The sequence below is a fragment of the Dinoponera quadriceps genome, unplaced genomic scaffold (assembly GCF_001313825.1).
Source record: "Dinoponera quadriceps isolate SergipeBrazil2010 unplaced genomic scaffold, ASM131382v1 scaffold1658, whole genome shotgun sequence".
In the NCBI taxonomy this organism is placed as follows: domain Eukaryota; kingdom Metazoa; phylum Arthropoda; class Insecta; order Hymenoptera; family Formicidae; genus Dinoponera; species Dinoponera quadriceps.
In genome coordinates this window covers 948,603-965,044 of record NW_014555920.1, presented here as the reverse complement: position 1 = coordinate 965,044, position 16,442 = coordinate 948,603, and the positions used below count along the sequence as shown (strand labels likewise).

The following is a 16,442-nucleotide window of genomic DNA, read 5'->3' as shown; positions in this document are numbered from 1 at the left end:
AGAATTCATCATTGAAATTATCCAATTAACTTGCCTTTAATTTTTCTACTCTGTACTTTTATTAGAATTCCTCATGCGTAAACGCATGCATTTCGGTTCTCAAAGAGGAGATTCGTAATTTAGAGATACATATATAAGATATTTATTCAACCATGGGCCAAAACAACATCCGCGTTATGAAAGAGAAACATTCATGTATGTCCTTGGATCGTAAGTAATTCGTATAACAAACTTATCCCGCTGTTTTGCGCGGCCTTGATGTATCGTCGGATATATCAATAGGATTTTTTTCAAAATATTTCGACATGTTTCTCTTCTGCTTTATCTCATCGCCTATAAATTTTATCTCTCGCACATTTTCTGCACATCAAATATATAAATGTACAGCTTGTACCCTGAATATATTCAAATATAAATTGTTAATAAGCTCCCTTTCTCTACGAAATAGCGCGATGTTTGAAAACTTATTTTAAGACTCATTTGACATTTCATTCGTATGAATCATTTTGCTGGTACAAATAACCGTGCTGTCGTTACATTTTCTTTTTTTTTTTCATATTATCGTGATTGACAAAGTTCTTATTCTAATGTAACTCCACCGCAATTACGTCGGTAAGAAAGTACTCCGCGCAGTAGCACGGTTAATTTCATATACGTTCTTGTAACGTATATAATACGATTACGAAACGTTACAGATGTTTAAAGAACGTATGAAACTAACATAATATGCATCTGGGTGCATTCACAGCTAGAGGGAATGTTTTCACATAGAATATATAATGCGCTAACTGAAATTATTAAATATCCACGGCAAACTGTGCATTAACAATTTAATAAAACATACAAAGTAACTTATCTCGCTCATTTATAGTACGTGTGATATAAAAATGATTAATTTGACATTTATCTCTGATAAAAAATTCCATTTATCGGGCTCGCTTTTAAAAAGCCGCTATCTGTTATCTATTAATCGCTTACGTACAATTTTTTCCGCGTATATATAAAGAATATAATATATATATATATATTTAAGAAATATTGATTTATCTTATCGAAGTTTCATTCTATTTATAGAGAGTCAAGTAATGGCGCTAATGTCGATTGTACATCCGCGCGGCGGCGTCAACGTCGCGATGGGTGTAGGCGAGGTCACACACACTGTCGGCTGTCTCTCTCTCTCTTTCTCTCTCGTGCTAATCATGTGACCCGCGCTCATCACCACGTGACTCGCGCTCGCGCACTCGTGACCAGTCGGATCGATTGTTGCTCGTCCGTCACGATTTCCGCAGTTCCAGACAGTGGCGGTTCCAAGAGGACTACGAGGCGATTGAGTGTCAAGACGGATCGCGACCTTCGGACCAGCTCTGATGCTCATCGAGTAACCGGTTTTAACGTATCACCGACACGCGATCCCCAGCTCCGAAAATGGGTTCGCTCTTCCGCAGTGAGGAGATGACCTTGTGTCAGTTGTTCCTTCAAAGTGAGGCCGCTTACGCCTGTGTCTCCGAGCTCGGCGAGCTCGGTCTCGTACAGTTTCGTGATGTAAGTCCCGTAGTTTTCCTTATTCCGTCTAATTTGGACTCTTCGCTATACTGATCCTCTTGTCATCCTTCATTGGCGTTGGTTAAAATTATCGATGATCTTTACACATAAATGTAGTATACAGCCACATTATCCTGCAACTATTTAATGAGCTGTAAAAAACACAAATGCATTGCAAATAGACCTTGCACATTGTTACGAGAACGTCATTGTGTATCTGTGCTAGTGTCAATGATCATTCTCTCCGTCATTCTTATGCTAATGCATTCAATACGTTGCAGTTGAATCCTGATGTTAACGCCTTTCAACGTAAATTCGTGAATGAGGTACGTCGTTGCGATGAGATGGAGCGCAAACTGCGCTACCTTGAGAAGGAGATCAAGAAGGATGGGATCCCGATGTTGGACACCGGTGAAAATCCAGAGGCGCCGCAGCCCCGAGAGATGATCGACTTGGAGGCAACTTTTGAGAAATTGGAGAATGAACTCCGGGAAGTGAATCAGAACGCGGAAGCGCTCAAACGTAACTTCCTCGAGCTGACTGAGTTGAAGCATATCTTGCGAAAGACTCAAGTCTTCTTCGACGAGGTAAGTCACCATCCACAGATGTGAATCTTTACTTTATCAATTAAGGACTCTAGCATAAGCACCAGATGAGTCTTTCTCAAGCAAACTGTCGAGAGCAATTTTGAGGTTTTTTTTTTTATTTTTACCCAAGAGGGAATAATGAAAATTGCTACTTATTAAGCTGTTAATAGAATTGCAAAATTGGTTGGGCTTTTTTCTTTATCCGAGGAATGTACGATTTGAATGTTGATCTTGTGAAGGGGAACCTTAATGATTTATAGAACAGCCTGTAAATATCAGCAATATAATGGTCGGTTGTCTTGAGTGTCGAGTCGATGAACATATAAGAATTGTTTCCTACCAATTGGATACTTTGCTATAAAACGCATTTAGCTAAAAGGCATTCTGCTGTGTTCGCTATTGTTAGATTTATGTACAAAGAAAGATGTACAAGAGATCGTATTGTGAAATTTAATGTCGCAACTTACAGCCTCGCATTTGTTTGGCCTACATTTCCGTTTAAATTGATTAACGTGTAAATTGAGCGATTTTTTTACTATACAATAGCAATTGGATGTTGTAATATATGCTTTAGTGTGGAAAATTTTATTACCTCAATGGGATTTCTCTTGTAAGCTGGCTTAACGCATATTTTCAAGCTCTTAATGTATGATGCAGCATTAGTACGCAATCAGCTCATCTTTTTAGAAACATGGAGGAAATTTCACGAGAAAATTCCGTTGAGGTAGCGATTATGCGGTCTTCTATAAAATAAGAAAATTGTGTTGTTAATTGAATCGAAGGATAAGTATAACTGAGCTAGAGAGAGAAAGAGAGAGAGAAAGAGAGAGAGAATGAGAAAGAAAGGGAGAGAGAGAGAGAGAGAGAGAGAGAAAGCAATGAATTTGCAAGCTGCCGGATTTTCTCTGATGCATGAAAGGCTGGAGATTATGCGAATTAGATATATTTGAAGGTCCTGTCTCTCTTGGTGCGCTTGTGCAAGTCTAAGCGAATGCAGCGGAGCTACTTAGAGGGGAACAAGATGAGATGAAACTGACAGATTGACAGTTTAGATTTCCATTCCGATGAGCTGTCAGGCATCGAATGTTCTCATTGTGTGTTACTAATCATATTGTTGAGTGATTTTAGGATTATTAATGTGTTAGTGTTGCCAACTAACCAAAAGCCAGTATCGCAACGGACACAAGTCACACTCGCTACGCCCTATCTCCCTTTACGTCCTTTGACAATTGTCCGGTCGCGATTTCCGTATGAGATCACTGTTACGATTTCAAAGTGGTATTGTCAATGTTATTACACATTGTGTTTAGCCTTGAAGAATTTTTTTATTTTTTTGAGAGAGATCACACAGTGTGTATTATTACCAGTATTTGTACCCCGTAATTGCATCAGCAGTGTCTCCCACACCTGCATACAAATTGTGAGAATCGTTTCAGATTATATAGTCTTTAAATGTGTTTGGTTTCTTGTTAAGTCTGCTAATATATATCAATATATCAATAAGATGACGAGATTAATTCTTTTGTAATACGATTTCTTTGTTTAGAACTGCAAATCTCGTTGTTTTACAGGCAGACAAAAAATTGAGATAATTATCCGATCGTTAAGAGCACATTGATGTGTAGAAAGAATATCCCTTGTAAAACAGCTTCATTTAATATTATAGTCTGAATTGTAGCGTAATATTTAATATACTTCGATATTCTATTGTTTAATTTTCCACTATCGTAAAAACTTTTCTTGTTAATATTGCAGTTATTTATTTTTCTCGTTTTTATCTGTTCCTTCCATTTTATTCCATTGTTAACCATTTTACTTGTCTCCCTTTTGCATAAATACATATAGAGGTGTATCGTAATTTTTAAGAAACATGCATGTTTAGAAACATGAGTCGCAATTAATTAATTTGTTTAATGAGGTTTATATGCAAACAAATATTATATATCGGCTAATTATGCAATAGAAAATAATATTACAATATTTATCGTTAGCAATAACTATTTAAACGCATCAAGTCACTGATTTTCTCAGAATTTTTACGAGCAGATAACAACCGAGTCCAGTAGCAAATAACAGCAGTATTTTGCGAAATAATAAATGTAGCAAAAAAATAAGGCGCAATGTTATTATTATTGGAAGTAACGTAACATTATTGTAAGATCATCGTAAGATCATTACAATCATAGTAGAGAGTCTCATGTAGCTAGCTAGCTGTACTCGTAGTGGGAAGCATGAAGCCTTGGAATTGATAACAATGATCAATCAATGGCAATATGCATGAATTGTACTAACGTTTGCAACTTTTTACGTAAATGTGTTAAAAATTATTTAGAAGAATATGCATTGTACATTTAATTCTTTGAAGGCTGTTGCTGCGCTTTTCGATTTATATTTTATATGGAATATTGCAGTCCAATGATTCAAAATGTTTTGGATTCTTTATAATTCTGTTAGGTTTAGCGTAATCCATATAATTAATATTTATTACATTAAAAGATTAAAATCGGCGCATATAATCTGCAAAATGCTGCAAATATAGATAATTACCTGAGAAAATAAATTATACCGTGTAATTTTTTTTTTTCTTGGTTTTGCTGGCCGGATAAATTTTAAATATTTACAATTCAAGTTTAATATGATTTAATGGATTTTAAGAAAAACATAATTTGGGAAAATAATGATGGCCTTTATTGAATTAATAAACGAAACTATTTGCATGAAGCATGTATAGCAAAACTGTAAAACATCTATATGCAATATATAATATTTTCTCTTGTTATATATTATTAATTTATCTATATAACTTATATATATATAGTATATTTAATATATTATACATAATTAGAATAGAATTGCTATATCTTAATAGCTAATAGCGATATTTTAGCTATCATTTGTAGATTCGAAAAAGTTTGCATGAATGTTGTATTATTCGTGATGTTTACGTACAAATAAATACTTGACTCTTTGGATTTTACCTATTGACTTCAACAATTCAGTTTTCAGCCTGAGTCAATATTTGCATTCCAAAGACATAAGATATTTCAAAAAGTAAAGTTTTCTCGGTACATTTATTCTCTTAGCATTACCGTTAAGCATCACGAATTTAAGCTTATATATAGTTTAGACATTGAAAAAATTCTTGTCGCGAGTTCAAGAAGAAACAACTTCTTCGAATCGGTGAGTTAAAACAATTTCGGAACAGAAAGAAAGAGAAAGAGAGTCTGAAATGAATGAGTGGAACGGGAGATAGGGCGAAAGAGGGGTGACCTGTGTCTGTTGCCAGGCTGAGCACGGAGGTGTCGTGTCGCAGATGGCAGATCCCAGCCGTGAGGAAGAACAAGTCACTCTGTTGGGTGAGGAGGGCCTCCGCGCCGGCGGCCAGGCTCTCAAGCTCGGGTAATTAATGTGTGGCGTATGTCCAACTAATGCAGAGCGTGGCGACTCACGAAAATCTCCCGAAAATGAAAGAATAATTTGATCAGTTGGTCCCAAGAAATGTGCAATCCAATTCAGATAGATAAATCAGAAGTTTACAAACGTGTATCAATGTTTCAATCTATGATTTAAAGATTTTAGTTTTATCAGGATTTTCTTGGCACTACAGAATTTCAATTGGATATCAATACTCTTCTGAAAAGTTTAATTTGATGTAGAAAGCCTTTAGCTTTCATATTTGTCAATGATTATTCAGTGGAGGAAACGAAATCACATACATGATATTTTTATACACGATATACTTCTATGGTTTATCTATTTGAGTTGAAAGGTTATACGCTTATAGTTTACTCTTAATCAAATTTTATTCTTGAAATCTTAGTCAAACGTTTTCTTCTATTCTTTAATGCTAGTTTCAAGAATTATTCGTCTCAATATTATTCGCAATAAAAATTATAACCATAATTTTATATATCTCTCTTTGAGAAAACATCTAAAAATTGTTTTTCCTACTTTGAGATTTTTCGATATATTTAGCATTATTATATAATTTGGATTTACACTTTATTATCGAATACATATTTATATTTTAATTTATTGGATACTTGATCATTTCATTTTTCTATACCTTAGATTTTTTTAAGATTCTAAAATTTTTGTAAGATTCTAAAGATATTTAAATCCTCGATCTGATTAAATCCCGCAATTCCGGGTCTCCACGCTCTGCATTTCAATCTCTACGTGACCGGGAATCATCCCCGATACATCGTCGCATGCCCATAGTTTGTGTTGCAGATTTGCACCTGATGCACTGCTGCACCTCACAATGGTGCTCGGTCACTAATATTGATTCTCGGATTACTGACTAAAATTACTGATACGAAAATCCAGAGAATCTCCTTTAACAAATATATATTTATATATTTCCCTTTTGCTATTTTTACATAGCTTTTACATTATTGAGCTATTATTTATTATTCACATATATATTTTTATTATCTCATACATTTTAATATCTTTGAACATATTTAATAGTTTTTCATATGTTGTTTAAACTATAAATATTGTATCTCAACTATGACTATTAAATATCGAACATGAATTGTTTTATTAGTCGGTAATCCGAAAATTGAGAATAATTCAGGAAATGTGCAGCCAAATAAACGAAACCACCCGGCGAATATTCTTATATGTACTTTCGAACGTAATTTTGGAGTAGGATAAAAATATGCATGGAAATGGAAAGAAACCGGACATTTTTAACACGATCTTTATTACATTTGTAATATAAATTTCTATTACATTTGAGATATATAAGTTTTCTTTTACATAAGTTTCTTGTAGCATTATTAGAACACGGTAAACTACAAGTTAGAATTAACTAAACCTATAAAATTGGGATTGTGTCAAAAAATTTATTTTCTCATATTTAGCTATTTAAACAATTTTTAATTGTTGTGCCTCTCCAATTTTTTCTAAAATCCAAGATATTTGAGATTTTTTCTTTAAATTCCGTGACTCAATTTAAATTCTTTAATGGAATAAAATGTCTGTACAGAAACTGAAACAAGTGTAATGAAAATATATCCAAGCAGGGAAAATGCGGCACCGTAAAATTTTCCAGTGAATTAATAATTATCATTTCTGAGTTAATCAAGTATTGTTTACTATGTTACTTAAGAATATAATAGCAATGATAACAAGTTGTTTGATCAGTTACACAAATTTTCTTATTACAAAAATATGTATATATCACTTGATATTACGATAAGATGTATCATAAAAAAATCGCAGTGTCACAATTGCCCTGGTCGCTCTTAAGTGTTAGAAGCTCGGTTCCAATTCTATTCCGAGATAAACCAAAAGTGTACGTAAAGCTCTTTGTGCGGATACAGGGTGTTCGAATGAAAGATCGATTAAGTTGAAAAATTGGTCGAGGAATACTTGGTTGAATTTTCGAAAAGTCCTTTGTTTCCCTCCGACGCCCCGTATATATCTTGTAGTTCAGTACGTTGAAGGCTAGATCCGATGTAGAGGCACCCTACGTCAGTGTATTCTATGGTTACAGCACCTGTACACTGCGGCAGACACCGTAGGAGCACATTATAGGAGCCCGCTCAGGCAAGCTGTTATCAACCGTTATTTGCGAATCTGTTTGCAAATCTGTTTGCCTCGATGTTGTTGCCTGTGTCTCCAAGAATCCATCGCTCAAAAAAACAGAGTCGCACCCTGCGTTGCTGGAGCATTCCCCTTTAATGCCGCTGTGAAGATATCCGCTTCTTTATCGCGCGATAAGAGTCCTTTCTTTCTTGTAATATCTCGTTTAATCGAGAGGAGAACTTAAGCTTTTTTATATTTTTAGGTTTTCGCTTTATGACCGCATCAGTTCTTACATCTATACCAAACTCGTCTCATACTCTTGCTATTTTAACATATTGGATTCTCGGAGTCCTAAATTTTCCATTTTTTCATACCTCCAGGATCTTTATTTCTTGTTGACTTTTTAAAAATATGCAAATTCATCGGCTCTTAGATTCTTGAATTTTTACATAGCGCTTCTCCCTCCGTGCCACTTATCAATCTTTGAGTTTAAGTCCTTCGGGTTTAATTGGAAACTTCTTTCCTCGAATATCCAAGTCTAGTCACCTTCACATCATTTCCACAGCATTCGCAGAGAGCGTTTATCTTATTCTTCTGAATCTGGTCTTACCGGAAGTTCATTCTTAGGCTCTTTATTCCCCTGTTTTCAGGGATGCTTCAGCAATCGAGGTATGCTCCACAAAGACAAACGCGACTGTTTGCTTTTACAAATAACCGTCCGACGTTCACTGATCGATTGTGCAAAACTAGGCTGTCATTCACTTTTTGTTGCAATACACGATATCGATAGAGAGAAAAAGTAAAAGGAAATGAGAAGGAAAAGCAAAAGAAAAGAGCAAGAATCGGCGAAAAAATGCGCCGACCAATAACAGTTGATACAGTTTGACGTCACCTGTTTTTAACACCGTCCGAGCAGAGAAGTTCAAACTGTATCGAGTACGTTCGATCGACGACGAAAACGGTCGAGATCCACTCGCTTTTTAGTTCGACACTCGCGCGACAAAATTGTTGCAATAATTCTCACTCGTAGTGACAGAACGTTGTAAATAACAATAAATGATGATGGTGTGGCCATGGGTATGTATAACAATGTCCTTCCTCCTTAACAAAGGACTGTCTATATGTGTTTTAAGTGTGCCGCTTGCTCGCATGCCCTCGCACTCGTTTTTATCCTTCGTTACATTAATCAGAATCAGTGTGGGTTATTGGATCGTTAAAGAAAACTATATATTGGATTTTATTTTAGGATCCATTGATTCCTTTTTTTTCAGATCTCGGAAATTCGACGGAATGAGATACGGCTTGGATACCGGAATAGTTTAAGAATTCGAAATTCTGTTTAATCTCGAGGAAGAAAAGGAAAAACGGAAAAACCAACAAAACCCCTTTAACGATCTAACAGCTTGGCTTGTGTCGCGCTTCATTTAAATAAGTTGCGCCTGTTTCTTATTTCGCATCGTCTGCCAATGATGATCTTAATCCCATCAGTTTCCGATCGACTATAGAAACATTGTCGAAAGAGAATTCTGATATGATTCTCCGATCGAATATCCTTTCGAGCAAACCCTTACTCTGTTGTATTGAAAATTACCGGACGACATAATAATGGCTTATCAAATTTTTTCAGATTTTTTGATAAATAAGAATTGCCATATACCTCTTTGGTCTATCTTAACAATCTCGCTGTTGTTCAAAATCTCTTGGGCACGACCGCGCACGATTAGTAAAAATTTTTTTAAATTGCATTTTCATGTAAACCCATTATATATATATATATATTTTTTTTGTTTTTATTATTTTATCTATATTATAAAAAATTATTAAATTAAAAAAAAGAGGTCTTTGTTTTCTTATCTGTTACGTTGTGTAAACATTTGTCTTTTTTACTTTCGAATTATTTTAGGAATATTGATCTCTACATACTGTATAATTATATATTTATTATAATGATTTTTTTGATAACATAAAAATACTTTTCTCACATTGAAGTTAAAATCTAGATTGCATAAGCATCATTCTCGGTTGTGCCGTTGACTTGCCGCTAACTTTCGCTCAACGATCATGTAACTTTTATTATCGTTATCACACACACTTACGGTCTGGCAATTCATATTTAACCCAACGAATTAAACGAACTTGAAATATCTTGGTGTTATAAGTTGCATTTGTGTGTGTGTGTGTGTGTGTGTGTGTGTGTGTGTGTGTGTGTGTGTGTGTGTGTGTGTGTGTGTGTGTGTTCTGTTTCTGAAACTGCATTTTATAATCCAAAATTTAAATTCCACTTCAAGGAGCAAAATATGATATTAAACGGGATATCTGAGAATAAAGAAATCAAAAGGATCCAAGGAAATTAAACATTTCAGACAATTCTGAAAATTTAAGATACAAATTATCGTCTTATTTTTGTAAAATTTGCTAGTTATCGTACAATTGTTCGAGCTCAGTGATCAATTCTACTATCATATTTTTATTTACAGCAGATTCATCATGTATGTTACTACATATGTGGAAAATAATATGATGTTACAATTATCCTAAATGCAAAACGTGTATCGTTGCGAGATATTTCAAGTTCGCCCAAGTAGCCCGAAAATAACGAGACGAGAGGCAAAATCCGAAAGTGCAAACAAGAGGACAGAGTTGTTGGAGCATTGTGATCGTGTCTAGTGTGGCTAATGTGGTTGTGTCTTGTCTGTTGTGTCGTCAGCAAGAGCACGCGGGCTTGAACCCCACCGAGTCCATGACACGCGCGTTGATTAGCGATGATAATATCGCCCGCCAGTCCGCCCTTGGTCCTGTCCAGTTGGGGTACGTACTCCCATTACTCTAGTTAATCCTTCCATCCTGTTGTGCAAGGTCCCAGGAATCCGAAGAGTCGAACGAAAGGTTCCACGATGAGGGTCCACGAGGCCGACGATCATTTCTCACCTGAAACAATCCGAGGACGTGGCGACGCGAGAAACCGCGAGCAAATCCAAGTCCCTGTTTGAGAAACTTAGACTTTCGCGAAACTACGATTCCCAGTAATTCCTTGATCTCCGATGAATTTCAAATTTTCTGGAAAGTTTAATTTTTCTCTTTTTAATTGCGGAACTGTAGACCTTTTAATTAGATAGGGACGTGTCTTGCGTTAGCGTAAATTCTCGCGACGTTAAATCCTCGGAGTTTCTGGCACTCTGGAATCTCCGACGCTTTGGACACTTGGAATCTTACGCCCTTTCAGTATCTTAGTTCCTTAGAATCCTAGATCTTTGGAACTTTGGATTTCTGGTACGAATTCTTAGAGGTTCGGACCCTCGAGTTTTGGGGAAACGCTTCGAAAAATGTGGTACTCTGATACACTAGATCTAAAATTCGAAGGTTCGCACATCCACACCACGTTTGACCTTAAATGTGGCTATTTTGCGTACATGATATTACGTGGGACTGAGAGTCGGACAGTGACACATCGAGGAATCTATAAAAAGTGCCCCGATATCCGGATCTTTAGAGATCTCGAAACTTGGTGCACTGAACAAAACACACATACACGATATAAAAATTGATAAGGGCTTACCGCAAATGTTACCCACATACACGCAGTAAAAGATTTATCAAGTCGTTGTATGTAGAATTACCCCCGTTTCCTCTTCATGTATAATTATTTACAATTTCAAATAGCATATGTTGAAATAATTACAGAATTTCATTTTGTATTAACAAATTAATAATAGCATGTAATCAAGCAGCGATTCGATAAACATTGTTAAGATGATAAGTACATGTCGGTTATTTCACAGAGGAAATTTCTCAAGAAATAGTGCTTATACATCCGCGTACTTTCATGCTTGCATCTTACGGGTATTCGAGCGGCACAAACTGCACGTTCCGAGTTGAAAAGTGAAATAAAGTTGAAAGGTGCGATAAAGTTAACAAACTTGATAAGACGTGCAATTCTGCATATAACGAACTGATAAAGACAAGACAAATCCCCCATGGCACTTTGCATAATTATGATCCGACGTACGATGACACACCCCGACAAAGCCCGGTTTGTTCCTGTGACACACGTATGCTGTTTGTTGGAGTTTGTCGTTGAAAGGGTGTCTCGAGGATCCGTAGGATCGTTGACAGAAGTGTTTTGAGGTATGTAAGAAAGAAAAAAGGAGAAAGAGAAAAGAACATGAAAGAGAAGGACCATGGCTACAGAAATCATCATTTCCCAATTGGCTAGCTATTCTACGGCAAATCCGCACGAGTCGTTGACCGATACAGATTGAAAGCTTCGCTATACATATATTGTCGTAACGCGATCACCACGATGCTTCACTTGAATCACCGCAAGGACAATGATCGTGATCGTGGAGAGTCCCTCACAAACCCAGTTTGCGTTAACGCACATACCCGCCGATAGACACCCTAGGTATCCGATCTTCGTTTGCCATTATTGTCCATTAATATGATGTTTTATGTCATCACGCGAACAGCTTCGTCGCGGGAGTTATTCTGAGGGAACGCATCCCTGCGTTCGAGCGCATGCTGTGGCGTGCGTGCCGTGGAAATGTCTTTCTGCGTCAGGCGGAGATCGAGACTCCTTTGGAGGATCCTTCGACGGTGAGTAATCGCAGCGGCGATACAAGAATCTAAAGAATCCCGAGAACGCGAACGTTTGTGACTTAATCGTAGAGTTCGAGAACAACGTAACCCCATGATTTCATATTCAAGACTGTAAATGGACCTTATATAATTTATTTATTCATTATAATTTATTCATTCAATTAACAGGAATAAGATCGTTAGGTGTTGTGCAGATTTAAGGATGGAGAAAATTATACAAGATTATTTCAATGTATAGAGTCGAATTGCATGTAAGAAGGGCATGAAAAATTTTCTATCCAATTATGAATTTAAGTCACACACGAGAATCTCTACGAAATTGTAAGCGTTTAGCAGCTTAGGATCATTAATTGGACGATAATGAATTTAGGGGGACCAAGTGTACAAGTCAGTCTTCATCATTTTCTTCCAAGGCGATCAGCTGAAAACTCGCGTGAAGAAGATCTGCGAGGGCTTCAGGGCGACTTTGTATCCCTGCCCGGAAGCGCCGGCTGATCGCAGGGAGATGGCTATGGGCGTCATGACACGCATCGAAGACTTGAATACTGTAAGAAAATCATATTGTTTTTTTTTTAATGCGCCATTAAAAATACGACATTGAGTCTTACAACCTCCTTAAGCATTGTTACGTTTATTAATTGGGAATCCTCGATCTCTACTCATTCTGTTACTGAAAAAAAGCTTAATAAACAAAACAATCGGTCTTCAGGTCTTAGGGCAGACGCAGGATCATCGTCATCGTGTTCTCGTGGCTGCTGCGAAGAACATCAAGAACTGGTTCGTCAAGGTCCGCAAGATCAAGGCGATCTATCACACTCTGAATCTTTTCAACTTGGATGTCACTCAGAAGTGTCTGATCGCTGAGTGTTGGGTGCCTGTTTTGGACATCGAGACAATCCAGCTGGCTCTGAGACGCGGAACGGTAACTGATAGACTTATCTTCCGCTATTTCTCCGGTCATCTTACTGTCGAACGAAAAATCAACATCCTCTCTGTTATCCTCAGGAACGTAGCGGGAGTTCCGTACCTCCGATTCTGAATCGTATGGAAACGTTCGAGGATCCGCCGACGTACAACCGCACGAACAAGTTCACGAAGGGCTTCCAGGCGCTGATCGATGCCTACGGAGTCGCCTCTTACCGCGAGATGAACCCCGCACCCTATACCATCATCACGTTCCCGTTTTTGTTCGCGATAATGTTCGGCGACAGCGGCCACGGTCTCATTATGTTCCTGTTTGGCGGCTGGATGGTGCTGAAGGAGAAGCCGTTGGCGGCGAAGAAGAGCGACAACGAGATCTGGAACATTTTCTTCGCCGGTCGCTACATCATTTTCCTCATGGGTCTGTTCTCCATGTATACGGGTCTCATTTACAACGACGTATTCTCCAAGTCGCTTAACATCTTTGGTTCCAATTGGCTCATAAATTACAATGAGTCCACTGTAGCGACTAACAAGGAACTGCAGCTGAATCCGAGTTCGGGAGATTACATCGACTATCCATACCCATTCGGCATAGATCCCGTATGGCAGTTGTCAGAGAACAAGATCATCTTCCTGAACTCGTACAAGATGAAGATCTCCATTATCTTCGGCGTGCTGCACATGCTGTTCGGCGTGATAGTCGGCCTATGGAACCACATGTACTTCAAGAAGCGCATCAACATCATCTGCGAGTTTATACCCCAGGTGATCTTCCTCATGTTGCTCTTCTTTTACATGGTGTTGCTTATGTTCATCAAGTGGATTACGTATGGACCGAAGAACGATGAGGATTCCGGCCCGGCCTGCGCGCCCTCGGTTCTCATCACCTTTATCAATATGGTCCTCTTCAAGCCCAAGCCTAAGCCAATCGAACCAGCTATCCCAACCAAAATCGAAAAATGCGATCCCTTCATGTATAGTGGTCAGCATGGTCTACAGCGATTCCTGGTAGTTCTGGCTCTGCTCTGCGTGCCATGGATGCTGTTCGCGAAGCCGATTCTAATGATGCGCAGTCGCAAGAAGCAACACTACCAGCTCAACAACCACGGCGCCGAGAATGGTGACGTGGAGGGCGGCATGGGAGCCTTACAGGCATCTGGTGGCGTTACTCAGGCGGCCGGTGGCGGCGGCCACAAGGAGGAAGAGGAAGACATGATGGAGGTGTTTATTCATCAAGGTATCCACACCATCGAGTACGTTCTTGGCAGCGTATCACACACTGCGTCCTATCTGCGTCTCTGGGCCTTGTCTTTGGCCCACGCCCAGCTGTCCGAGGTGTTGTGGATCATGGTGATGAAAAACGGCCTGGCGAGGGAAGGCTGGGACGGCGGTATCATCCTTTACGTCGTCTTCGCCTTCTGGGCGGTACTCACCGTAGGCATTCTCGTACTCATGGAGGGCCTTTCCGCGTTCTTGCATACGTTACGTTTGCATTGGTAAGATTCTAGCGAAAAGTGTGCCGTTCTATATTTTAAACATCCGTTTTTCCCCTTCTTCCCTTCATATACATAGAAAATTGGTCCCGAAAGTCGGAAAATTAGCAATACCTTATTTCTCTCATTAAACTTGAGTTTTTATCTATTTTATTGCTACATATAAATGATTCATTTATTAAATTAATATACTTGTAAGTAGTTTCCATAATTACTATAAGTTTATGTGCATATTATAAGTTTATTGCTGCATAAATAAATTGATTATACTAATTATATCTACGTATTGACGAATTATTGTTGTTTGTTTCTAATTCTCGCTTTATATTTTGCAGGGTGGAGTTCCAGAGCAAGTTCTACGCCGGTTTGGGCTATAGCTTCCAGCCATTCTCCTTCGAGATTATCCTAGACGCTGCTCAGGCCACTACTGAAGATTAATTTAATAATAGACGTTAATTAAACGGTCGTTACTGATTATCGTTGTCAGTGGAAGTTTGGCGAAGTCGTAAATTTGATAGTTGCTCCCCCAAACAAGTCAGTTATGAATAATTAATGAATGAGACGCCTCTTATGAATGGATACGCGTAGAGTGTCGATTCAGCCGTTATAATCTGTCAGAGTGCAAAGTAATATCCGCGTAGTCGTTGAAATATAAGTGAGCAGCGGTTTCGTTTAATAAAACTACAAGATTTGTTACACAAGATCATTACTTGAGTATATTATCGCTGCTATAACTTGTTTTCTTATTTGTTGAAAAAATTGCAATTGAATTCGGAGTTAATACACATTTTTTTGTCCTTATCACAAAATTGACGTGTTAATTATTTACATTTTTTTAAATATTATTTTTTTTTAATATTGCAAGTCTCGCAACTTTATGAAGTGTTATGTGAGTGATGCGGAATTCATTCTGCACACTGTAGAATCTGTAGATCTGAAAACATATACACGTATACGTCGCGAAAGCGACGACAATCGATTGATGTTCCGTATATCTGTACGTAATAAAGAATGTGGCAAATTGAAGGAAAACTTGATCATTCATGAGTGATTGCGTCATTCTTTGACGCAGTGTACTCAATGAGACAATGTATTCACGCAATTGTCTAGGCTAATTCCGCTTGAAATACAATCTTGAAATTCCAGAGACCTTTTCCAAACGTCCGCACACATTTTCCTTTCACGAAATGCGGCTGTTTGACGTTCGATCCAATAGAATGTTAAATTGAACTCAAGTCCAGAATTAAACTAAAATTTAATGTGAAATTGTAAAAGAGTGGAAGCGATTTTTTTCGTAAACAAGCCAAAAGCTTGTTGTTTTAGAAAAAAATAGTTTAATTTATAATTTGAATATCCTGCTGGAGAATGGAGAAACATTTATATTTAGAAATTAGGAGGTGCTTCTTCCAAATATGTGGAACAGTTATAATTTCTCAAATTAGAAAATGTTCCTGAGGAAATTGTGTTAGAGTCGAGAAAAATATGTTCACGTTCCTCCGCAATAAGAGTAAACATTGACATTCCTCAAAATCGTGATCTCGAAAATATCTCGAAGAGGAGATTCAATTATTACTACATTCGTATAAGTTACAACTTCCGAGAAGCACCGTGAGTCATTATATTGGGAAATTCTGCCGATTTGCTTTCCGACAATGCAACAACCGACAATGATACACATTCGAAGTGGTCCGAATTTTCCATCCCACACCGAAAACTCATTCTAATCGCTACTGATTGCTACATCCACCTTTCCTTCTTCCAG

At 37.7% G+C, this 16,442-nt stretch overlaps 1 protein-coding gene across 4 annotated transcripts; it reads left to right on the top strand.

Moving 5' to 3' along the window:
• The first annotated feature begins 1,248 nt into the window (after positions 1-1,248).
• On the top strand, positions 1,249-15,827 carry LOC106745762 (V-type proton ATPase 116 kDa subunit a). Of its 4 annotated transcripts, none has more exons than XM_014621654.1 (8): positions 1,249-1,542; positions 1,824-2,129; positions 10,375-10,475; positions 12,134-12,260; positions 12,634-12,810; positions 12,973-13,185; positions 13,269-14,683; positions 15,016-15,827. In XM_014621654.1, exons 1-8 carry the CDS (start codon positions 1,426-1,428, stop codon positions 15,116-15,118), a joined length of 2,559 nt encoding a protein of 852 aa, XP_014477140.1. In that variant the 5' UTR covers positions 1,249-1,425; the 3' UTR covers positions 15,119-15,827. The 4 variants fall into 4 exon arrangements, with proteins under 4 accessions (XP_014477140.1, XP_014477143.1, XP_014477141.1 ...); XM_014621657.1 differs by lacking the exon at positions 10,375-10,475 and adding an exon at positions 7,636-7,688; XM_014621655.1 differs by lacking the exon at positions 10,375-10,475 and adding an exon at positions 5,443-5,528.
• The last annotated feature ends 615 nt before the right edge of the window (positions 15,828-16,442 follow it).